Source organism: Heteronotia binoei, chromosome 19, assembly GCF_032191835.1.
Source record: "Heteronotia binoei isolate CCM8104 ecotype False Entrance Well chromosome 19, APGP_CSIRO_Hbin_v1, whole genome shotgun sequence".
In the NCBI taxonomy this organism is placed as follows: domain Eukaryota; kingdom Metazoa; phylum Chordata; class Lepidosauria; order Squamata; family Gekkonidae; genus Heteronotia; species Heteronotia binoei.
Genome location: NC_083241.1, coordinates 34,798,067 through 34,822,999, shown reverse-complemented (window position 1 = coordinate 34,822,999; position 24,933 = coordinate 34,798,067). Strand labels below are relative to the sequence as shown.

General features: G+C 46.6%; 2 protein-coding genes across 2 annotated transcripts in view; one reads left to right on the top strand and one right to left on the bottom strand.

Annotated features, from left to right (window-relative positions):
* Positions 1 to 9,781: 9,781 nt before the first annotated feature.
* LOC132587911 (actin, cytoplasmic type 5) lies at positions 9,782 to 11,243 on the bottom strand. The gene has a single exon (XM_060260319.1). The coding sequence runs from the start codon at positions 11,227 to 11,229 to the stop codon at positions 10,099 to 10,101; it is 1,131 nt and encodes a 376-aa protein (XP_060116302.1). The 5' UTR covers positions 11,230 to 11,243; the 3' UTR covers positions 9,782 to 10,098.
* Positions 11,244 to 14,947: 3,704 nt separating this feature from the next.
* ARID3B (AT-rich interaction domain 3B) overlaps positions 14,948 to 24,933 on the top strand; it is a 100,575-nt gene continuing 90,589 nt past the window's right edge. Inside the window, exon 1 of the mRNA XM_060260395.1 lies at positions 14,948 to 14,964. The gene's annotated coding sequence lies outside the window, so the exon portion shown is untranslated. The remainder of the gene's footprint in view (positions 14,965 to 24,933) is intronic.

Here is a 24,933-nt window from a genome sequence, read left to right as displayed (position 1 = left end):
CCCTCCCTGGGAAGAGACTTTAGAACAGGGATGTCAAACATAAGGCCCCTGAGCAACTGGCTGTCATCTGCTTCCTTCAACCTCTCTCTTGCTCCATTCTGCATAGCACCTTGCTACAGAGCAAAACCCTGTTTTCTCCATTAGATGAGGCTCCTCCCTTGGAGAGGAAGTGGGGGAGGCAGAGCTTGCTTTGCTAGGCTCTCTCAATCACACAGCAGAGCTACTGAGCCAAGCCTCTCTTCCTTCTATTGGCTGAGGCACCTCCCCCTCCTGGTCCCCTGGGGAGGGAAGAGCTTCGTTTGCCCAGTTCCCTGGATCCCATGGGAGAGATGCAAAGAAAGCACCTTTAAGACCAATGAATGCTAATGTTTTAAGCGTGTTTTAAAGGTTTTTAAAAAATCTTTACTTGTGTTTGCGTCCTTTATAAAGTTTATCTCTCTGCTAGCTGGCATTCCATTCTATGGCAAACATGGCCCAGCCCAACAAGGTCAGATCTGGCCCTCATAACAAATGAATTTGACACCCCTGCTCTAGAAGAACCCGTCCGAATTTTCCCTCCCAGTATACTAAACATACTGTCCTGCTGCAGTGGCTTGGAAGAAGACGACGACTGCAGGTTTATACCCCGCCCTTCTCTCTGAATCAGGGACTCAGAGCGGCTTACAATCTCCCATATCTTCTCCCCCCACAACAGAGGTGGGGGGAGTTGAGGTGGATGGGGCTGAGAGGGCTCTCACAGCAGCTGCCCTTTCAAGGACCACTCTTGCAATAGCTAAAGCCATTCCAGCAGTTGCAAGTGGAGGAGTGGGGAATGAAACCTGGTTCTCCCAAATAAGAGTCTGGACACTTCCCATGTTAATTCAAGAAATATCCAATTCAAGAAATATCTGGGGACTTTGCGGGTGGAAAGGGACCTCTCTCGGCTTGGCTTTGCGAATGAAGATTTTTAAATGCCTTCCCGCCATTGGAAATAATGAAGGATAGGGGTGCCTTCTTTGGGGGCTCATAGAATTGGACCCCTTTCTCCAATCCTTTTGAAACTTGGAGGGTAATTTGAGGAGGGGCATCAGATGCTATGTTTAAAAATTGGTGCCTCTACCTTAAAAAACAGCCCCCCCCCCCGAGCCCCAGATACCCGCGGATCAATTCTTCATTATACCCTATAGGAATCGATCTCCATAGGAAATAATGGAGTGCCCAGCAGACACCCCCCCCCCCCACTTTCTGACAATCCTGAAGTAGGGGAGGGCCTCCAAACCAGGAGATCCCCTGCCCCCACCTCTTAGTCGCCAGGGCCCACAGCCCTTTTCCCCAGGCCGACTGCCTGTGACTCACTCTACCTTCCAAGTGAGGGATCCTTCTCTCAGCCACAGACTGTCCTCCCAGCCTGACTCTGAGAGTGAAAAGGACGCAGTTCCACAGCCCACAAAGTTTATGTATCATTCTCCTCATACAATCCCTGAACGCTTGATTGGTTACAGCGGGCGCCGAGCATTGTGGGGATTGTAACCTATGTCTGCTTCCACTCTGGTCTCTAGGCCTAGGCCTCGCTAGGCCTTGTCTCCCAGTCCCGCACAAATCAGGACAGTGCCCCTATCCATCATTCCCTGTGGAGAGAAGGCATTTAAAAGGTGTCCCTTCAAATGTGATGGCCAGAACTCCCTTTGGAGTTCGGTTCTGCTTGTCACACCCTTGCTCCTGGCTCCACCTCCAAAGTCCTCAGATATTTCTTGAATTGGACTTGGCAACCCTAGTCCAGCTGCGGTTGCCAAGCACCAGGTGCGGGCTGGAAATCTCCAGAAATTGCAACCGATCTCCAGGCAATGGAAAACGGGTCCCCAGGAGCAAATGGCTGCTTTGGAGGATGGGCTCTATGACACTGCGTGCGGAAGTCCTGCCCCTCCCGAGGCTACATCACCAAATCTCCCAACCTACAGCTGGCAGCTCTGAGGACTAAGTGCTACAGGGTTAGATTGGCGTCTGGGTGTAGACACGGTGAACACTGTGCCGTTTCCTTGCTTAATCATACCACCGCATGCAGTTTGAGGGTCGTCTACGGTTCAAAACAATTTACAGTCAAGGGTCAGTCATGGCATACCCACTCGGCCGTAAGTGCCCCTGTGTTGAGTGGCGTTTCTTCCCAGTTCCTTGTAAAGGTGCTCAGCGAAGCTTTCGTGTAACTCAACAGCTAACAAAAACGCCTGTCTGATAAAGTTCAAACAAAACTTTGCTGGTCTTAAAAATGCCACTGGACTTGGATTTTGCTTGGCTGCTTTTGAATGCGTCTGCTACAACTTTTATCCCACCCTAATTATTAAAGTAGTTCAAGGTGGAAAGCAGAGTCCAATTGTACGGTAGCTTGAGTCCAAAGTGTTGCCACTGTCCGTCATCCCACGCTGCCCCATGGAGGTAGGTTGACTGAGTGGTCCAGCAGCACCCGGTGAACTTGCATTGAACCTTGCTCTAAGCTGCTATTCAACAAAGGCCCATGGCCGTTCGCAAATATAAAGTTACAGTTTGAAAGTGCCATAAAGTATGTTGCCGAAGCCTTTCACAGCGGGAATTCATTATGTTTTAGATTTTCCAGGCTGTATGACTGTGGTCTTGGCACAGCAGTACCTGCCGTTTCTCCAGCAGCTGGGACCGGCATCGTCAGAGGTATAACACACTGTTATACCTCTGAGGATGCCGGTCACAACTGCTGGTGAAACGTCAGGTACTGCTATGCCAGGATCACGGCCATACAGCCCGGAACATCTACAACAACTGTGCCGTAAAGGTTTGTCTCTAATATGCCAGGGCTGCTTTGCCAGTTTGGTGTAGTGGTTAAGTGTGCGGATTCTTATCTGGAAGAACCAGGTTTGATTCCCCACTCCTTCACTTGCACCTGCTAGCATGGCCTTGGGTCAGCCATAGCTCTGGCAGAGGTTGTCCTTGAAAGGGCAGCTGCTGTGAGAGCCCTCTCAGCCCCTCCCACCTCACAGGATGTCTGTTGTGGGGGAGGAAGGTAAAGAAGATTGTGAGCCGCTCTGAGACTCTTCGGAGTGGAGGGCGGGATATAAATCCAATATCTTCATCTACCTCACAGGGTGTCTGTTGTGGGGAGGAAGGTAAAGGAGATTGTGAGCCGCTCTGAGACTCTTCGGAGTGGAGGGTGGGATATAAATCCAATATCATCTTCTTCTTCCTATGTGATTTGATTCAAGCTTCAAGTTTGACCTTTTGTCGAAACGCACCTCTGGTGTTTCAGAGTCTAAAATGAAATAATGCCCTTCAGAGACCATCCTGGCAGGAAATGACCTCGGTTGCATGTTCAAAGCTCGTTATCTTACAGAGGAACACAAGTTTAATATTGTTCAGGGGCGGTCACACCATTACAAAGAAACCACCACCAACCCTTCTCAAGTATCTTTTTACTTGACCACACCCTTAGCTGATTAAATCTGCATACACTTAATTGAAACTTCAAGCTGCCTTTCTAGAAAGAAAAAAAAATAGTTTGGGGACGATTGAAGCCATGTCTGAACGCAGAAGACGACAAGTCACTGGAAAGGACGATCGCGCTAGGAAAAATTTAAGGCAGAGGGAAAAGAGGAAGACCCAAAGTGAGATGGGATGACTCTATCAAGGAAGCCATGGCCCCCAGGCTGCAAGGCTTGAGCAAGGGCTGTTAACAATGGGATCTTTTGGAGGAGATTAATTCATAGGGGCACCATTAATTCGGAACCAACTTGATGGTAATAATAATAAAATTTTATTTGTATCCTGCCCTCCCCGCCTAGGCAGGCTCAGGGCGGCTCACAGCATTTCATAAAACATACAATGATAAATTTAAACTTTAAATTTAACAAATATAAAACTTTAAGTTTAACATCATTTAAAAACCAGTCAATATAATTAAAATTTTTATAGCTTAATCTGACAGCGACGATGGCATTTTCGACGCTTGTTCTGTCAGTTTGGTACAGCACGGGAACCAGCTCAGACATTTCCTCTCATTCAAGAGGACAGAACGAGGCCATGACTTGGATAGCCCGGGCAAGTCAGATCTCGGAAGCCAAGCAGTGCCAACCCTGGAAAGTACTTAGATCGATTCCTCCTTGGAATACCAGGACTGGAAGGCAGAGGCAGGCTGTATCAAGCCCCTTTTCTGAACATCCCTCACATCAGGTAGGGGTTACCAGAAGTCACCATTTATTTATTTATTCCATAACTTATACCCCGCCCTTCCCATAAAATGGCTCAGGGCGGCTCACAGCAAACGATAAAACAATAAAAGAAAGTACAGAGTTATTACATTTAAAAAGTCGAAGCATTTAAAAACCTAAAAACCTTAAATTCTTAACATTAAAACTATACAGTATAATTCACAGAAGTCTAATAAGCTACATTTATCCAGTCAGGCGTAGGCTAACCGGAAGAGGGTTGTCTTACAGGCCCTGCGGAACTGAGTAAGGTCCCGCAGGGCCCTCACCTCTTCCGGTAGCTGGTTCCACCATGACTTAGAGACATGCATGCGCACACAAAAAAGAGAAAGTGCAAAATGAGACTACTTATATACCAGCTGCCCAGTTTTGAAACAGGAACTTAAAAAAAAAAACCTGCACGACTAATTGGGAATTTGATCAATTCAACACATCTCTGCTAAACACGGCTGCTAGAAATGTGTTGGAGCTAATAGCAGGATTCTTAGTAATACAAAGCTGATGGTCCCTAAAGTCAATGGCAACCCCCCCCCCCCAAACCCACACACATTCAAGTGATCATCCATCAGGAGCGTGAAGCGTGTAGACAGGTCACAGATGCTGCCTCGCAGCCTAGCAGGCAGTGGGCTGGGTCAAGCACAGGGTGGTTGCATCAGGAGCAATTCTCCCCAGCAGCAGCTCCTTCAAAAAATAAGAGTTTCAGGGAGGCACTGCAGCTCAGTGGAAAAGCCCCCTTGAATGCAGGATGTCCCAGGCATAAGAATGGAAGAGAAGCCGTGTTGGATCAGGCCAATGGCTCATCCAGTCCAACACTGTCACACAATGGCCAAAAAACCCCAGGTGCTATCAGGAGGTCCACCAGTGGGGCCAGGACACTAGAAGATGATGATATTGGATTTATATCCCGCCCTCCACTCCAAAGAGTCTCAGAGCGGCTCACAATCTCCTTTATCTCCCTCCCCCACAACAGACACCCTGTGAGGTAGATGAAGATATTGGATTTATATCCCGCCCTCCACTCCGAAGAGTCTCAGAGCGGCTCACAATCTCCTTTATCTCCCTCCCCCACAACAGACACCCTGTGAGGTGGGTGGGGCTGAGAGGGCTCTCACAGCAGCTGCCCTTTCAAGGACAACCTCTGCCAGAGCTATGGCTGACCCAAGGCCATGCTAGCAGGTGCAAGTGGAGGAGTGGGGAATCAAACCCGGTTCTCCCAGATAAAGAGTCCACACACTTAACCACACCAAACTGACACTAAAAGCCCTCCCACTCTCCTCCTAATCCCCCCAGTACCAAGAATACAGAGCTTTACAGCTCCAGACAGAGCTCCATCAATACACTGCAGCTAATAGCCACTGATGGACCTCTGCTCCATGTTTATCCAATTCCCTTTCCGAAGCCATCCATGCTTGTGGCTGCCACCACCTCCTGTGGCAGTGAATTCCATGTGTTCATCACCCTTTGGGTGAAGGACTTCCTTTTATCTGTTCTAACCCGACAGCTCAGCAATTTCATTGAGTGCCTGCAAAATTCTCGTATTGTGGGGAGTCCTTCTTTCTCCACCTTCTCTACCCCATGCATAATCTTGTAAACCTCTATCATGTCACCCCTCAGGTTCAATCCCTGGCATCTCCAGTTAAAGGACCAGGTAGCTGGTGATGTGAAAGATCCTGGAGAGCTGCTTTCTTTCTGGGAAGGCAATCCTGACTTTGATGTGCCAAGGGTCTAGTTCAGTATGAGGCAGCTTCATGTGTGACAAGAGTAAAATTTGAGTCCAGTGGCACTTTAATATTTGGGACAGCCCAGTGGTCTGACATGGTCCACCTTAACCCTAGCAGACCATAAGATTCAGGGGGGTAGCCATGTTAGTCTGAAGCAGCAGAACATAGCTTGAGTTCAGTGGCCCTTGAAGACCAACTAAGAAGTGTGCCTGCACATGGAATCTGATACCCAGAATCAAACTTTGTTGGTCTTAAAGGTGCCCCTCGCAGACCATGTTTGGAATCCTTAGCAGCAGCTGCCTCCAGAGTTTGAATCGATATGAGAGCCCTGGCAGAGGTTGTCCTTGAAAGGGCAGCTGCTGGGAGAGCCCTCTCAGCCCCACCCACCTCACAGGGTGTTTGTTGTGGGGGAGGAAGGTAAAGGAGATTGTGAGCCACTCTGAGACTCTTTGGAGTGGAGGGCGGGATATAAATCCAATATCTTCTTCTATGTGATCTCAAAGGGCCTGTAGGGGAATAACACTCAGGAGGGCATTAAAAAATTGAATGGAAGAGTCCAGAATTGACACTCAGAAACCAGACTGCTGTCTACTGTAATGGATATTGTAGGTTATCACCTGGCTTGATTGCACTGTCCTCTATCCTGTAACCCACCTCTGCCTTGTTTGCAGTTGGCCTTGACAAAACAAAACATAGGGGTGCTCTGCAACTTAACAGGGTCAACCTTTTGTATTGTATAACCAGCCTTTGATAGTTTGCATTGTTCTGACTCCGTAATCCTAGTCCTACTGCCTCATTCCTAAATTGTGCTATGCAGTCTGATTACATTGTTTTGTGCCCCATATTCCAGCTGGAGACCCAGGAAGACAGGCTGTAATTACACTCAGGAAACACTTCCTGGAAGCTTCCTCCAATTTGGAGAGGGGGAACAAAACCTAACCTTCCTGCAGTTAAGATGCACGTGTCATTCATTCCAAGCCAGCTGTGGGGAGAGGACTTTAAATTGGACTAGATCAGCACACACCTGTCTTCGCTCCAAGAGGTGCAGAATTTACTGCTTCTTTCTGGGGAATCATCCCCTTCAGTAGAGAGTTTGCAAACATGCATGTAAGCAGAAACCATTCTTGCATCACACATACAATTCCAGCGCTGATACGGATCTCAGCAACCTCAGTGATTTGTGCAAACACAGCTAGAATGCTGAAAGGTCAAGAGGCAGAAATAATTGCATTGCAAAAGAGCCGCAGAGCCTGGCTCTTTCTTCAGCTGGTACAAGGGATAACCTTCGCAGGCAGTCTGGACAAGATTATTCCAGGTTACCAGGAGAAAATGGAAGCCCAAGAAGGATGCTTTTAATAGGTGGTCATTAGACAGCATTGCCCACCATTTCCAAACGGCAACACTTCTAACTGAACAAAATCTCATTCATACAAGTGTGGCTTGCTTTGAGTCCCAAGACACTCTTGCAGCTGCATTTCTTCTGCAGACTTTGTACACTGAGAAGGTGTGTAGACAAAGCAGCTCTTTCACCCAGTTCCCTTGCAATTCTGTGTTGACTTGCAGATACTTATTAAAACTGGATAAACTGCTAGTGAGCCCACACCAGAGTACACATTACCCAACAGCATTCTTGCAGTATTTAGATGAAAGACAGACTAGGATCAGATCTAAAGGTCAATTTCTGCCAGAGCTGCTGAGAGCCAGCATGGGCCCCCAAAGATTCTACCTGCCCCCCCCAACCCCACTCATGACCCTGATCCAAATATAATTAAAAAAGCAAATGACTTGGCTTGCTGTTATCACAAAACTATAGTAATAAAATAATTTGCCTATCTGTCCATGTTCAGTTATAGCCCACCTTTCTCCGCTATGTGGACCCAAAGTGTCCTCCATTTTATCCTCACAACCACTTTGAAGAATTGCAGATCTTCCCCAGAGAGTACTGAGATCGGGAACACAAAATCTTCTCGTTATCCCTGGGCCAAAAGAAGCCCGCTTAAAATCTACTAGGGACAGGGCCTTCTCTGTTATGGCCCCTTCATGGTGGAACCAGCTGCCGGAGGAGGTGAGGGCCCTGTGGGACCTTACTCAGTTCCGCAGGGCTTGTAAGACAACCCTCTTCTGGCTGGCTCACACCTAACTGGCATAGGAAACTAAGTGTAGTTCTATCAGATTCTTGTTATTCATACTGCCGCAATGCTTAAATGTTTTTATGTTTTAAATGTTCTTAAATGTTTTAAATGCTTTAAATGTCTTAAATACCTAACTTAAAATTTTATGTTTGATTTATCTGTTGTAAGCTGCCCTGAGCCACCTTGGCGGGAAGAGCGGGATACAAATAATAAAATAAAAATAAATATACCCCGCCCTTCTCTGAATCAGACTCAGAGCGGCTTATAATCTCCTATATCTTCTTCCCCCGCAACAGACACTCTGTGGGGTGGATGGGGCTGAGAGGGCTCTCACAGCAGCTGCTCTTTCAAGGACAGTCTCAGAGCTGCTCACAATCTCCTTTACCTCCCTCCCCCACAACAGACACCCTGTGCGGTGGGTGGGGCTGAGAGGGTTCTCACAGCAGCTGCGCTTTCAAGGACAACTCCTGCGATAGCTGTGGCTAACCCAAAGCCATTCCCGCAGCTGCCAAGTGGAGGAGTGGGGAATCAAACCTGGTTCTCCCAGATAAAGAGTCCACACACTTCACCGCGACACCAGAATTGCAAAGTAGGTTAAGGTAGAGAGCATGTGACTGGCTTCCATTGTAGAGTGGGGACTGTCTCCCAGATCTTAGTCCAACAGTTTAACCACTACACCACACTGGCAGGCATAACTCCTCAGAGAAGAAAGCTAGGAGACTCAAAACTGGTCACCACCTTCGGGATGATGGTGGAAGTTCCATGGCCAAAACTGAAAGGCATGAGAAACTCCTGGCCCAGGTGAGGCAAAATAACCACCATACTTTGCTATTTGCAACTGAAGCTAAGGATATCTGTGGCAAGCTTAATGGAGAAGAGAAGGCCACGTGTCTGAAAAATGCTACTGGTTTGAAAACTGGCCACTGACTCCAGAATGATGATTGAAGTGTCTAAAATGAAAGGAACTGAACACCCTGAACCAGGTTATCTTCAGGACAAACAGGCAAAGCCAGCTTTTAACCAACCTGTCATATGCCTTTAATACTTAAGATCCCTAACCTGCCATGGTAGGTTGATGGGTGATACTCTCAGCCAGACCTACCTCACAAGGCCGTCGTGAGAATAAAAAGGAAGACAGAAAAGTAATGCAGCTTTGGGTCCTCACTAGGTTTGCTTCAGTCTTGGAGAAAGGAAAGTCTAGACCAAGGGTGGCCAAACTGTGGCTTGGGAGCCACATGTGGCTCTTTCACACATATTGTGTGGCTCTTGAAGCCCCCACAGCTCAGTCAGCTGGCTTGTAGAAGGCACTTCTCTCTTTAAATCACTGCATTTAAAGTTAAAAGTTGCTTTATTCCCACTCCTCCCTTCTCTCTCCCCATCTCTTTTCCTTTCCTTGCAGCTCTCAAGCATTCGACATTCATGTCTTGCGGTTCTCAGACAGCCGATGGTTATTCTGTGTGGCCACCCCTGATCTAGACAATAGTGGAGCCTTTCACTGTGCTCAGACTTCCCTGTGCCTCTAACTGGCTGCAGCCAGATCTGCATTTCTAAAAATGAAAAGATGCTCATTTGGCTTAAGCATGACGCTGGCTTCAAGGGCCCTCTGAATTCTGTCCCCCGGTCAGCAGCCTTGTTTTCTGCAGCACATCCCCTGACAGAAGGCAAGAATGGGGTGTCAGGACCTCCTCCCCAGTGTGTAAGGAGTTTACATCAAGCTACGCGATACTGTTAACAAGAATTTATTAGCTTTCCTTCTACAGAAAAACTGCCAATGCTGGAAATGACAATTCCTACTAAGATGGTTAACACTTCATCCTCAAACAAGTTTAGAAGAAAGGTTGTTGGCACATGTCAGCAATGGTCCCCAAACTTAAATTTTGGTACCGGTCGCTGAATTGACCTCAAGGTTAAGAGTGTGCGAGACATGTTTTTGCAATAGGAGAAATTATTCAGGAATGTCCAAGACTACAGGATTAACCAGAAAAATAGGCCTCGTTTTCTGCAGTTAACTCTACACAAAAGGCTGGCTTTGTGATATCATTAAAAGCATTTACGGTGGACAATTGAGGGACCGGACTCATCATATTCTTGTTTGCTGATCCACATTTGCTGGAAGGTGGAGAGAGATGCTAGAATGGAGCCGCCGATCCAGACAGAATATTTGCGCTCTGGTGGAGCAATGATCTTGATCTTCATCGTGCTGGGAGCCAGGGCGGTGATCTCTTTCTGCATCCTGTCAGCGATGCCAGGGTACATGGTGGTACCACCCGACAGCACCGTGTTGGCATACAGATCCTTTCGAATGTCCACGTCGCACTTCATGATGGAGTTGAAGGTGGTCTCATGGATGCCACAGGACTCCATGCCCAGGAAGGAGGGCTGAAAGAGGGCCTCGGGACACCTGAAGCGCTCGTTGCCGATGGTGATCACCTGGCCATCGGGCAGCTCATAGCTCTTCTCCAAGGAAGAGGAGGAGGCAGCCGTGGCCATCTCCTGCTCAAAGTCGAGGGCAACGTAGCAGAGCTTCTCTTTGATGTCCCGCACGATCTCCCTCTCGGCCGTGGTGGTAAAGCTGTAGCCTCTCTCTGTCAGGATCTTCATGAGGTAGTCGGTCAGGTCACGCCCAGCCAGGTCCAGACGCAGGATGGCATGGGGCAGGGCATAGCCCTCATAGATGGGCACAGTATGGGTGACCCCATCTCCAGAGTCCATGACGATTCCGGTGGTACGGCCGGAGGCGTACAGGGACAGCACTGCCTGGATGGCCACGTACATAGCTGGCGTGTTGAAGGTCTCAAACATGATCTGTGTCATCTTCTCCCTGTTGGCTTTGGGATTCAGGGGAGCTTCAGTAAGCAAGACGGGGTGTTCCTCTGGGGCAACCCGCAACTCATTGTAGAAAGTGTGGTGCCAGATCTTCTCCATGTCATCCCAGTTGGTGACAATGCCATGCTCAATAGGGTACTTCAGGGTCAGAATGCCTCTCTTGCTCTGCGCTTCATCTCCCACGTAGCTGTCCTTCTGGCCCATGCCCACCATGACCCCTTGATGTCGGGGCCTTCCCACAATGGAAGGGAACACTGCTCTGGGGGCATCGTCGCCTGCAAACCCTGCTTTACACATTCCAGATCCGTTGTCCACAACCAAAGCGGCAATCTCCTCATCTGCCATTTTGAATTTTTCTGTAAAAAAGCAAGCAAACAGTTTATCTCTCAAGTGTTAGCTTTGATTAACCCAGAGCAGCAGATGTTAGAAGCTTCGATATGAAAATGTGTTGACGCTGCATTTCGGGACACTCTAAAAACAGGAAAAAGCCCACAGAGCGAGAGGGAGAAAGCAGAAGTTATCGAGCACTAGTGAAGGGAATGGAGGATCTAAGCAGCAGTAAGAGCCCCAACTGGCTCCAAAACACAGTGGGAGGGAAGGAGGACATAAGCAAATAATTACAAAACTGGGTCCAGAGGAGAGACTCCCAGAACCACTGTAGCTGCCAGCTTGAGCGGGCTGCTTAAAATGCAGTAACCAATGCCAAGGGTTAAGTATGATTGCCAACTGTGCTGAGAGGTTAAGATGGCTAATCATTTTTCTTCACCTCTTGGCTACAGCACAGCCCCACTTTCCTATCCATTTCCTCAACTGGCCTGCTGGTACTAGCTATGTTTAACACCCACTCCCCCTTGTCCTGTTTTCCAAGGCGGAAGTGTGTCTCCTCACCTCAGCCCTCCAAAGATTTACTTCCAAGGGACCACACCTTCCTACTCAGCAGGTCGATAACCATCACACTGCAAGCTGCCTCTCCCCACAGTCAATTACCTGAACAATATTTTTTCCTCCTGTCAAGCAGCTTTTTGCCAAGCCTTGCCAAAAAAATTGTTCGTGCTCCCAGTTCATTAAATCCATTTTAGGTCCTCCCAAACTTATCTCTTAAACGAATATTAAGTGTGTTTTTCAAACCGCGTCCATGGCATCACATTGCTGGGAGTGTGAAGGCCTCTTCCTTCAGCCACATCACCCGAGCAGAAGTTTCACCAGCCCTTTCTACCCCCCAGGCACTCTACTGAATGTGCCAAACAAGCTGCAATTCCATTCAGAAGGTCTAAAAACATCAGCAGTAAAGCTATGATTGGCACCATGCAGCGGGGCCAGCCTCAACCCCACTGCCGGGCCTGTAGCGGGATCGCTTTTAAAAGATGCAACTAGAGACTCCCAGTCATTCGCTCTTCACTCCACCTGCCAGGAAAGACACCTCAAGGGAACATAGGGTTGCCGACTCTGGGTTGAGAAATGCCTGGAGATTTGGGGGTGGTGATGGAGGAGCCTGGGGAGGGATTGCCATAGAATTTACATTCCACTGCAGCCCTTTTCTCCAGGTGAACAGACCTCTGCAACCTAGCTGTAAGTTGGGAAACATCTCCATGCCCTGCATGGAGGATTACCTATGAAATCTGGAAACGGTTCGTGGAGAGATCCCAGGAAGGTATCATGCAACAGCGTCCACCCTCCAAAGTAGCCATTTTCTCAAGGGGAGCTGAAGTCTGGATATCAGTTACAGCTCCAGATCTCCAGGGCCCACCTGGAGATTGGCAAACCGACATGAACGAGAGGCAGCCAAGCCCCCTCAGAGCAGCCTCGAGCTCCCAACCTTGCCTAACACTGGACTTCGGGGTTCATGGCTACCCGACAAAGTGGGCTGTGACTCACCAAAGCACATATCAAAACAAAAGCATGCACACTGTGAAGCATCTGAAAAATGTATCTGAAGTGTGCAAGCACACAAAAACTTACACTCAGAGAATTAAACTTCATTGGTCTTAAAAAGGTCCTACAGGACTCAGACAGAAATAAGCACTGGAGCAGGTGTGGCCAAACTGTGGCTCCTTCACACATACTGTATGATTCTTGAAGCCTCCACCATCTCCCTGGATGACTTAAAGAAGGCATTTGTGTCTTAAAATAACTTCTCCAAGCTAAGCCAGCGGCTTGGAAAATGCATTTAAAATTGCTTTCTTTCCACCTATCCTTCCCCCATCTATTTTCCTTCCTTTCTTACTGCCTTGTGGCTTTCAAACATCCGACATTCATATCCTGCAGCTCTCAAACATCTGATGTTCATTCTATGTGGCTCGAATGCTAAGCAAGTTTGGCTGCCCCTGCACTAGAGCACTGTTTGAGTCAAATAGCAGCTTTAAGAGCAACATATTTAAAATATAAGCTTTTGCATGCAATAAAACTTCCACAGATACATTGAAATGCAATTTACCAGTCCACACATATAGACAGAAGACAAGCAGTGAATTTCCATTGTGTTGCATGTTAACTTACAGCTCATGACCCCTCTGCCTGTATTGTACAGACTGGTAATTTCCATTTCAATGTATATGAGGTAACGTGCATTTATACAAAAGCTTATATCTTTAATAAAATTTTGCTGGTCTTAATGGTGCTACTGGACTCAAACTTTTTTCTGCCACCTTTAGCCCACCTAGAAATATGCACTGTCATTTTTAAAGGTCCCACCAGACTTCTGTTTGATTTTCCAGACCTCGGAAGTTTCTTTTTTAAGGAAATTTTTAAGTGGGGGCCAAAAGTCACAAAATTTATTTTTTTCCCTCCACACCTCAGAATTTTGTAGAAAAAAAAAGAAGCAATTTTTTAAAAGCAGCAAGCCACTAGCAACGCTTCAAGGTGTTCAGAAGTTTAAACCACCTTGACGACAAATGAGAAAGGCAGACTCTCTCTATATATATATACATACATATATATGTATATATACAAGTATGTGTGTGTATGTATGTATGTATATATCTATATATATATAGTCTGCCTTTCTCATTTGTAGGCAAGGTGGTTTAAATTTATATAATTTGATCCATTTTTTTCAGAAATTTAAACTACCTTGACTACAAATGAGAAAGCCAGACTATATATATATATATATATACACACACACACATATACATATATATATACACATATACACAGACTATATATACACACACACACATATATATATAGTCTGCCTTTCTCTTTTGTAGTCAAGGTGGTTTAAATTTCTGAACAAAACGTTACTTTTCTTTCCCTGCTGTCTTTTTTTTTTTTAGTTCTGAGGTTTTAAATATACATATAAAACCTCAGAGCTAAAAAAGAAAGACAACAGAGAAAGAAGAATAGGTCCAGAGCTGGGGGGGGGGGGGAGACAATTGACCCACCTCAAGGCTAACCGCAACAGGAGACTCTCTCAACCGCTGCTGACACCAAACGAGCCGTTAGCGCCCGTCTCGCCGCGCCCGCCTTTTATCCACCGCCGGGACCGCTCAGCACTCACGGTCATTGGCCGCCTCCCTCGGAAGTCCCGCCTTTTCAGCCAGCGCTCCATCCGCTCACTTTCCTTTTCCGCTCGGCGGTTGCTACGGCTACCGTTCCTATGGTGACCGCCGCGTTCCTCCCCCCCCCTTCCCCCGGCGCTCCTTTTGTTTAACCATTTTTTTGCCTTCTCAGAATTGTGGTTTTACAAAAATCCCCTCATCGGTTCCTTATCGAACGGCACCGCTCTACCCTTTTCATTCTCCGTAGCCCTAGCCTTGAAGGCTGAGCCGGGGCCAAGAGGTTCCCTTTTGCACCGGAAGTGCGCTCTGGAAGCGCTCCCGCCCTAGTCTCTCTTCTCAGCCGAGCGCGTCCGGGAGTCGTCACTTCCGGCGTGCGGCCCGCCCGGGTCTCCCCCTCCTTCCGCCCCTCCCTCAGCCCCCATTTCCGGTCCAGGTGGGGGAGGGGGCGCGGCTGAAGTGGGGGCGGCCGCTGCTGCTGCTGCGCGTGTGGAGGAGGCGGCGGTTGCGTGAGGCGAGGCCGGGGCAGGGCAGGGCTGGGCTGGGCTGCGTGGCGGGGGCCGAAGGAGGCCCCCGAGGCGAGGTAAGCAGGGCTGGGCGGCCACAGGCGTTGGGAGGGGGGGGGGGGAAAGAAGAAGAAAAAGGATCTCCTTGTCTCCCTTCTTGTTTACTCGCGAGGAAGCCCAGTCCTGATCTCAGGGGCTTACACTCGCGTAAAGCTGAGCCGCTCCAGATTCCTGTTTGCGCGAAGGTAAGCCCCCCTCCCCCCCCCCCCGACTTCGTTGGGACTTGCACCCGAGTAAATAGGGACACGACTGGGACTTTAAGCTTCATTTCCTCCCCTTATTTTGGAAGTCAGCCCCGCTGGGTTTTGTGCAATGACTGCCGCTCTCCATCTAGAGTTGCCAATCTCCAGGTGGGGGCGGGGGACCCTCCCCCCCGCTTCAGGGTCATCAGAAAGCGGGGCGGGGGAGGGAAATGTTTGCTGGGCACTCTATTATATACCGTATGGAGACCAGTTCCCATAGGGAATAATGGAGAATTGATCTGTGGGTATCGGGCTCTGGAGGGACTGGCTTTTTGTTTTTTACATAGATGCACCAAATTTGCAGCATAGCAGCTGGTGCCTCTCCTCAGATCACCGTCCAAATTTCAAAAGGATTGGATCAGCGGGTCCAATTCTATGAGCCCCCAAAGAAGGTGCCCCTATCCTTTATTATTTCCAGATGGAGAGAAGGCATTTAAAAGGTGTGCGGTCCCTTTAAATGTGATGGCTAGCACTCCCTTTGGAGTTCAATTATACTTGTCACACCCTTGCTCCTGACTCCACCCCCAAAGTCTCCTGGCTCCACCTCCAAAGTCCCTAGGTGTTTCTTGAATTGGAATTGACAACCCTACCCCCAGCAAAGGAGGGGTTAACCTTACAGCCTTTCCTGTAGTATTTTCTTAGGAGTAAGCATACGTTTGTCTCTCTCCAAACCCCCACGTTTCAACATCCCCGCAAACCTCCATGAATGTCTCAAACTCCACTTAGCAACCCTCCTCCCAGACCCCCCACCCCAGGTTCCACCCCCCAAATCTCCAGGAATTTTCCAAACTGTAGTTGGCAACCATAAACAAACCCAACAGGGTTTGATAGCACTCTTACTCAGCTAAATGCGGGTGTGGGGTGGGGGGGATAAAACCTATCTGCTTTTTACTTCAAAGTATTCCTGCAGGGTTTCATAGCACTCTCACTCAACTAAATGGAGGGGAGGCGAAGAAAGCCTTCTAACTTGTATTTACTTGGAAGTAAGCCCCACGCTGGGGTGACGGTGCTTAACCCTCAACTAAAATGTTTTAGCCATGTGGTCTTACAGTTCTGTCCTCGCTGATTCAGAAATTACATTGTCTTGGATTTAATGGGACAGTCCCCATGTGTGAATGCATTGGAACGCAGCCTTCAGGTCTGTTTTGGGGAGACTGCTCGTGGCAATATTTGTGGGGTGGCCTTTATGGGTTAGCACAAGCCTCATGGCACAGAGTGGTAAAGCTGCAGTGCTGCAGTCCAAGCTCTCTGCTCACGACCTGAGTTCGATCCCGGCGGAAACTGGGTTCAGCCTGCTGGCTCATGATTGACTCAGCCTTTCATCCTTCTGAGGTTGGTAAAATGAGTACCCAGTTTGCTGCGGGGGTGGGGGGTCATGTAGAGGACTGGAGAAGGCAGTTGCAGACCACCCGGTAAAAAGTCTGCCGTGAAAACGTCATGATGCGGTGTCACCGCAGATTCCAAAATTACTGGTGCTTGCACAGGGGACTACCTTTTAAAAGGGAAAGATAGTGAGTCCCCTGTGCAAGCACCAGTCATTTCCAACTCTGGGGTGACGTTGCTTTTGCAACGTTTTCTTGGCAGACTTTTTATGGGGTGTTTTGCCATTGCCTTCCCCAGTCCTCTACACTTCCCCCCCCCCCCAAGCAAACTGAGTACTCATTTTACCAACCTCAGAAGGATGGAAGACTAACCTTGAGCCAGCTACCTGAACCCAGCTTCCGCCGGGATCGAACTCAGGTTGTGAGCAGAGCTTAGGACTACCTTTACCTTTATGGGTTTGGTCAAGCAGAGATGCTCAAGAATACAGTAGCTGAATTCCGTAGCTCCTTAGACACCAGCAAGATCTGGAGGTGGGAGTATGAGCTTTTCAGAGTCACGGCTCCCTTTGTCTCTCAGAAGCACTCCCCGCCCCCCCGCCCCAGATTCTTATTTGTCTTTGGTTAAAACAATTTTATTTGGTAACATATGGTAACAAATTATATTTCTTGCATCATTAATAACTTCTTTTGTCTATCCCATATATTACTTTCTACCCCCCCTCCCCCCCCCCGTTACTTGACCCCCGCTGGTGTTATTTACTTAAAGTACTAATGTTTAAAGGTACCCTTAACTAATAAAAACAAAAATGAATATTCTTCTTTTTTCTAAGACTTAATCATTATCAAAAATTGTCCAATGTCCTTTTACTTTCCACTCTTTTTCTACACATCTTCTGAACTTTTTCCACTCCATCTTAAAAACTTCTAAATCATAGTCTCTTAAAATTCTTGTTAATTTGTCCATTTCACTCCATGTCATAACTTTTACAATCCAATCCCATTTCTCTGGTATTTTTTCTTGCTTCCACAACTGCGCATATAATTTCCTAGCAGCTGAAAGCAAGTACCAACTTATAGTTCTATTTCCTTTTGGAAATTTTTCCATTTGTAATCCCAACAGAAAAGTCTCTGTAACTTTCTTAAATTCATATCCCAAGATCCTAGAAGGTTCTTGTTGAATCATCTGCCAATACTTTTTTGCTCTTTCACAAGTCCACCACATATGGTAGAAAGAACCTTCGTGTTTTTTACATTTCCAACATCTGTCTGGCATCTTATTATTCATCCTTGCCAATTTCTTAGGAGTCATATACCATCTATACATCATTTTAAAACAGTTCTCTTTAATACTGTGACACGTCGAAAGCTTCATAGAGTTCTTCCACAAATATTCCCAAGTTTCCATCTGTATTTCTTTATTTACATTAATTGCCCACTTAATCATTTGAGATTTCACTACTTCATCTTCTGTAGACCATTTTAAAAGTAATTTATATAATTTTGAAATTAATTTTTCATTGTCTCCAAGCAGAACTTTTCCATTTCTGTTTGCTCTTTTCTTGTTCCTTCAGTTTTAATGTCATTCTCCACTAAGCTCTTTATTTGTTGCCTTTGAAACCAATCATATTTATTATTCAGCTCTTCAGCAGTTTTCAATTCTATTTTGCCACTTCGTATTTTTAATAGTTGATTATATGACAACCACTTTTCTTCACCCATCTCAGCTGTTATTTTTATCACTTCGGCTGGCACTATCCATAACGGGTTTCTCTCATTTCCATATTTCTTATATTTCATCCATGTATTTAGCAAGCTGTTTCTTATATAATGGTGAGAAAAAAAGCCGTCTATCTTTTTTTCCCCATAATACATATAAGCGTGCCAGCCAAATTTATTTCCATGACCTTCCAATGCTAAGAGTTTTTTGTTTAACAACATTATCCATTCTTTTATCCATACTAAGCAAACTGCTTCATGATATAATTTTAAGTCTGGTAATTGAAATCCGCCTCTCTCTTTTGCATCTGTTAAAATTTTCATTTTAATTCTTGGTTTCTTCCCCGCCCACACAAACTCTGAAATTTTTCTTTTCCATCTATTAAATTGTGTACTGTCTTTCACAATCGGAATAGTTTGAAACAAATACATTATTCTTGGTAGAATATTCATTTTAATTGCGGCTAATCTACCCAACAGTGACAAATTAAGTTTATTCCACTTTAACATGTCTTCGTCCATTTTACGCCATAGCTTCTCATAATTATTTTTGAACAAATCAATATTCTTCATTGTTATCTCCACACCCAAATATTTTACCTTGGAGGTAACTTCACAGCTCGTTAGTCTCTGCAATTCTTGTTGCTTATTTATTTGCATGTTTTTACATAGAAGTTTTGATTTTTCTTTATTAATACAAAGTCCCGCCAACTCCCCATATTCTTGTATTTTGGCTAACAACAAAGGTGTGACTTGTATGGGGTTTTCATTTATAAACATTATATCATCTGCAAATGCTCTGTATTTGTAAGTAAATCCTTTTACTTTTAATCCTTCTATTTCTTTATCTTCTTGAATTTGCTTCAGTCATATTTCAAGAGTCATTATAAACAACAGTGGGGAAAGTGGACAACCTTGTCTTGTACCTTTACTAATTATCATGTCTTTTGTAAGATCAGCATTTATACATAGCCTTGCATGTTCTTATTTGTCTTGAAGGTGCTACAGGACAGGAATCTAGCTGTTCTGCAGCAGACCAGTATGACTACTCTCGGAAACTATCTTTGCGCATAGAGGAGTTGTGAACTGCCTGAATTGCTTGTTCTTAGAGAAAGACAGATTCGTAGGGTGTGAGATATTTTTTGAAGCTTCTCACATGTGTGTGTGTGTGGGGGGAATGTAAGTGTTGTCTTTGGGTTGTAATGTCATGGTCCTCTGCACGCTGATTTGGAACTTGAAGTAAGAATCACGAAATGTAGTGGAACTCGCTCCCGAGAAAACATGGGGAGCATTGTGCCGCTTCTCCTTGAAGTAGCTGAACAGATGCCTTCTGTTGTAGACTTATAAGGTGGGGCACGGTGAGGATCGTAATCCTTTTTGTCTAATCCTTTTAAAAAAATAAAACCCATTGTGGGTATCATCACACCTTGTGGCAATGAGTTTCTAGAGTTAGTAATGCACCACGCAGGTAAATTGCTCCTTCTGGTTTGTGACAGACTTGGTGTCTGTCTGTCGCTGTTGTGGTATGTTGAGACAATTTCTCCACAGTCGTTTTCCTCGCACCCTTTTGTAATACACTCCTCCTAACACGATAACTGACGGATTAACAGTGCCATCCTCAACAGAGTTACACCTTTCCAAATAATAGAATTGTACAGTTGGAAGGGAACTCCAGGGTCATCTAGTCCACCCCCCCCCCCGGCAGAATACAGGAAAATCACAAATACCTTTCCCCCCACATCCCCAGTGACCCCTCCTCTATGCCCGGAAGATGGCAAAAACCTCCAGGATCTCTTGCCAAACTGGCCCAGGGAAAAGTTGCTGATTGACCCCAAAGTGACCATCAGCATTTCCCTGGGCGTGTAAGAAACGGCCACGAGAACCAAGCCCTGATGCAACCCTCCCTGCCGTCTTTCTCATGATCTGCCGAAGTTCACAGAATCGGCATTGCTGTCAGATGCCTCTGTTTAAAAACCTCCATTAACTCCAGTGGCTTTAGAACGGTGTAACTGTGTTTAGGCTTGAACTTTACAGATCTTGCTTAGGAGGATGCCTCATTAAACCCATTAATCCTTGATTCTGAACAAACATGTATGGAACTGGGGTGTGAAACAAATGGAGCGGGGTGTGTGTGTGTGAGAGTGCAGTTACGGCTAGTTACGGCTGCCTCTTAAGAGTGGATAAAATACCGGTTCTGGACCCCATGACATTGCTTGAAGGGGAAAGTCTTGGTTTGAGAAGTCAGAGAAAGAGATCAAAATGTTTGTTTGTAGCAGCAGGCAGGGACAAGATTCCAGTAGCACCTTAAAGACCAACACAATTTGTGGCAGGGTGTGAGTTTTTGTGAGCCACTGCTCACTTCTTCAGATAGGTTGTGCCTACTGTCTGGAGATTAATCATAGAAGAGTCGTAGGGGTTGGAAGGGGCTATGCAGGCCACCTGGTTCAACCTGCCTGCTCGGTACCACTTCAACCTAAATCAGGGGTGTCGAACTCATTTGTTATGAGGGCCAGATCTGACATAAATGAGACCTTGTTGGGCCAGGCCATGAGTTGTACCTATTTAAGATTAGGTAGCAGAGATATAAACTTTTAAAGGAACAGGCAAACACAATTAAATTGGGTTTGTTTCTTTAAAAAAACCACAACCTTAAAATAAAACATGCTTAAAACATTAGTACTCATTGGTCTGAAAGGTGCTTTCTTTGTATTTCTCCCATGGGATCCAGGGAACTGGGCAAAGGAAGCTCCGGCTCTTTCCCTCCCTCCCCAGGGTCCAGGAAATGAACATATGAACATATGAAGCTGCCTTATACTGAATCAGACCCTCGGTCCATCAAAGTCAGTATTGTCTTCTCAGACTGGCAGCGGCCCTCCAGGGTCTCAAGCTGAGGGTTTTCACACCTATTTGCCTGGACCCTTTTTTGGAGATGCCAGGGATTGAACCTGGGACCTTCTGCTTCCCAAGCAGATGCTCTACCACTGAGCCACTGTCCCTCCCCTCAGCCAATAGAGAAATAGATGTTTTGCTCTGTACTTCCTGTGTGATTGCAAAGCAAGCTGAGTTGCAGAAGGAAGCAAGAGAGAGAGAAGGAAGCAGACAAGAACCAGTTGCCAAGGGGCCTGATAGGAGCCCCCCAGAGGCCTGATGCCCCCCCTCCGGGATGGATGTTTGACTCCTCTGGCCTAAAGCATCCCTGACAATCTCTCGCTATGGGGCTTACTTCCGGGAAGACGTGTTGAGGGTGGTTGTGTCTAGTTCTGACCAATTTGTTTAGTCGTGTTTCTGTTTTTTGGTCAACAAGATTTATGAGGGGGGGGGAAGCACATACATAATGGGAAGAGCACTAAGAGGCCCGGTTGCGGTCCTTCTCTGATGCTGGGTCAGAGTAGTTACAGGATTGGGAAATGCGTTCAGAACTGAACACGCGGTTTGTTGGTGTTTAAATAAGATATAGGTGGCAATTATTATTCATTGTTCTGGACCGTTAATCGGAGGAACAAGGACGTTGGGCAGTTTTCTCGGGGTGCTTTTGAGGGTTCGTGGGACAGAAATCCTCCTCGGTGCCCTGTGATGGTTATGGTCACTCTTGGATCCGCGGGTATTGAATTGATACAGTTTGTCTCTGAAACGGTCAGCAAGCTTTTCCTTTAAGGCTGGAATCCTGAACGCGCTTACCACAGAACAAGTCCCATTGAACACGGTTCAGCTTCTGTCTGCGTAAACATGTTTCGGGTCAGATAATAGATCCTGTTTAGAGACTGAAATCCTGATAGCAATCGGGCACTTAGCGTCTCCGGGGCAGCGAGCCGAGAGGCTTGGTAAATTACTAGAGTTCGGGATTTCACGTTTTCCCCTTTGATCCCCCAAAGCGCCGGGCGATTTAGAGCAAAGCGCTCACCGGTCTGGAATATCCTTAAAATGTTTTGTCGGGCTTTTGATGCTTGCGTTTTGAGGATTGCTCGAGATGCGGCAGCCTTTCACTCCGGAGCCTTTCTTTCGTCTCTGGAGGCGATGGCGCTTTTGCATTCATGCTTAATTGCCGCACTCTGAACAAAGCGTCAGGCTTGCTCGAACCTGCCGTTTGGAGGATTGGTTTTGGCCGGGATGACACCCGCAGGATCCAGAGAGCATGCCTTTGCACCCGCGGTGTTTCCCCTTCGCATCAACAAAATACTGAGTAATGAATTCTAGTGTTATTCCTTTAGCGCATGTTCCCTAGTCTTTGCATTTGGGGTCTTTCCACCTAAGGCCGCATGGTAATAAACGCAAGCAAAAGCTTATATGCCATGCTGTGGTTTAGCCATGATCTCATGCTGGATGCTAATGCCACAGTTCTGTTTACATGCTTATACTCCAGGAGTTACCATTTCTGCTCTTTATGAACACCATGTCTGGTATTGGCTTTAGCGCCGCTGTGTTGTTTCTAATCCACCTGAAAGCTCCTGGTGAATGTTTGCTTTGTGATTTTTTTTCGCTCTTTGTTTACAACTTGCAAGTACTGGTTTTTTTTAAGCTTCTTTGCTGCCACTTAATGGGAACCTTCAATAGAGCGAGACCTGGATGTGTTCAGTCTCTGCTAAAAGGGGAGAGCCAGTCTGGTGTAGTGGTTAAGTGTGCGGACTCTTATCTGGGAGAACTGGGTTTGATTCCCCACTCCTCCACTTGCAGCTGCTGGAATGGCCTTGGGTCAGCCATAGCTCTGGCAGAGGTTGTCCTTGAAAGGGCAGCTGCTGTGAGAGCCCTCTCAGCCCCACCCACCTCACAGGGTGTCTGTTTGGGGGGGGGAGAAGATATAGGAGATTGTAAGGTGCTCTGAGTCTCTGATTCAGAGAGAAGGGCTGGATATAAATCTGCAGTCGTCTTCCTCCATCCTTCCTCCAGTGTGATCAAGTGCTGCTAGTTCTGTCATCCTTTTTACTCTTGCCCTGTGAGGTAGGCTAGGCTGAGAGGGAGAAGTTGAGAGTGATCAGTCCAAGCGCAGCCAGGGCGCTTCACACAACTCCACGCTGCGCATCGCCTCTTGAGATAAAATGCTTCATTTTAGCAAAATATCCCCCACATTCTTAGAAAGCGTTTCTCCAGCAGAAAGGTAGCGGAGACAAGATGGGGTCTCTCGTTCTCTCTTTTTTTTCCCCTTGTGGTTTTCTTGGTTACTGTATTCATTCCGATTTACCGCTGAACGCCAGCATGGTTGGATAAAGTCCGCCGTGCTTCTTCTATCCTGAGAAAGTTCACTCGTCGCTTTTATTGCGGCTCGAACGGAAGGGAACCTCCTCAGCTCTGCCATACTCTTGAAAGGTCAGAGCTGTTTTCCCGATTTTTTTTTTTTTACTTTAAATTTCTTATTAATTTTGGGTGTGATTCCCTTTGAGGATGGTTGATGCCGTAATTGCCAATTGCGAGTTTTCTCGTTAACATCTTCAAAAACCACCTTACGGTCAGCGGTTGTTCGTTGCATTGGGGTGTGGGGGGGGGGCTATGCCCTCAAACCGTCTTGACTAAAATGAGAACAGTAGCTGCCGGAGAGGGAGTATCTTTCCTGGCAGACTGTTGGCGTGATAGTGTTGACTGATAATGCTAACTCCTGGCAAGATCCTTTCTCCCGCATCCCTCCCCCCACACTCCTATTTGTCTCCAGGCATTTCATTCCCAATGTTGGACATGTTTCTATGGTTGGGAACAGTGTTGTGAATGAAGGCGGAAGTTTGTTAAAGATGTATGCGCAATTAAAAAAAACAACCGTTAATAATAAAATTATATGGCAAGCTGCCTTGAATGCTGGGAGGTAGAAAGATGGCTCATAAATGCTTCAAATCATAGAATCATAGAGTTGGAAGGACCCCCTGGGTCTAACCCCCTGCACGATGCAGGACATTCACAAATACCTCCCCCTAAGTTCACAGAATCCTCATTGCTGTCAGATGGCCATCTAGCCTTTGTTCAAAAACCTCCAAGGAAGGAGAGCCCACCACCTCCCCAGGAAGCCTGTTCCACTGAGGAACCGCTCTAACGGTCAGGAAGTTCTTCCTAATTGAGCCAGAAACTTCTGATTTAATTTCAATCTGTTGGTTCTGGTCCGACCTTCCGGGGCCACAGAAAACAATTCCGCATCATCCTCTGTAGGACAGCCCTTCAAGTACTTGAAGATGGTGATCCGATCACCTCTCAGCCGCCTCCTCTCCAGGCTAAACATAAAATAAGCTATTTATTTTGTTCAACTTACATCCCGCCTTTCCCGCAGTGCATGCTTGATAAATCCTAAGGGGTTTGGTCACTCCTATTAGATGGGTTTGAAAAGTGATCTGAACAAGTCTACTCAGAATTCAAGTGAGGTTTGTTCAGTTAGGCTTAATCTAAGGAAGATCTTTTTTTTTAAGGATTGCCCTGTTTGTTACTTAACTGTCTATTCCTGAAAACGAGTCTTACTGACCTCTGCCACAACACAAACTCTCTGATTTTTATAGCAATACTTGGAATAATAATTGTCCGATGAGGCTCTAGTGAAACAGCAAGCAGAAAAGAATAATCTTGCAAACGTGTTTCTAGATCGGGGGGGGGGGGGCAAACTTGCTTAATGTAAGAGCCACATAGAATCAACGTCAGATGTTTGAGAGCCACAAGACATGAACATTGGATGGTGGGAGGAAGGCAGGGAGGCAAATAGATGGGAATGTGGAGGTGGAAAGAAAGTAACTTTAAATGC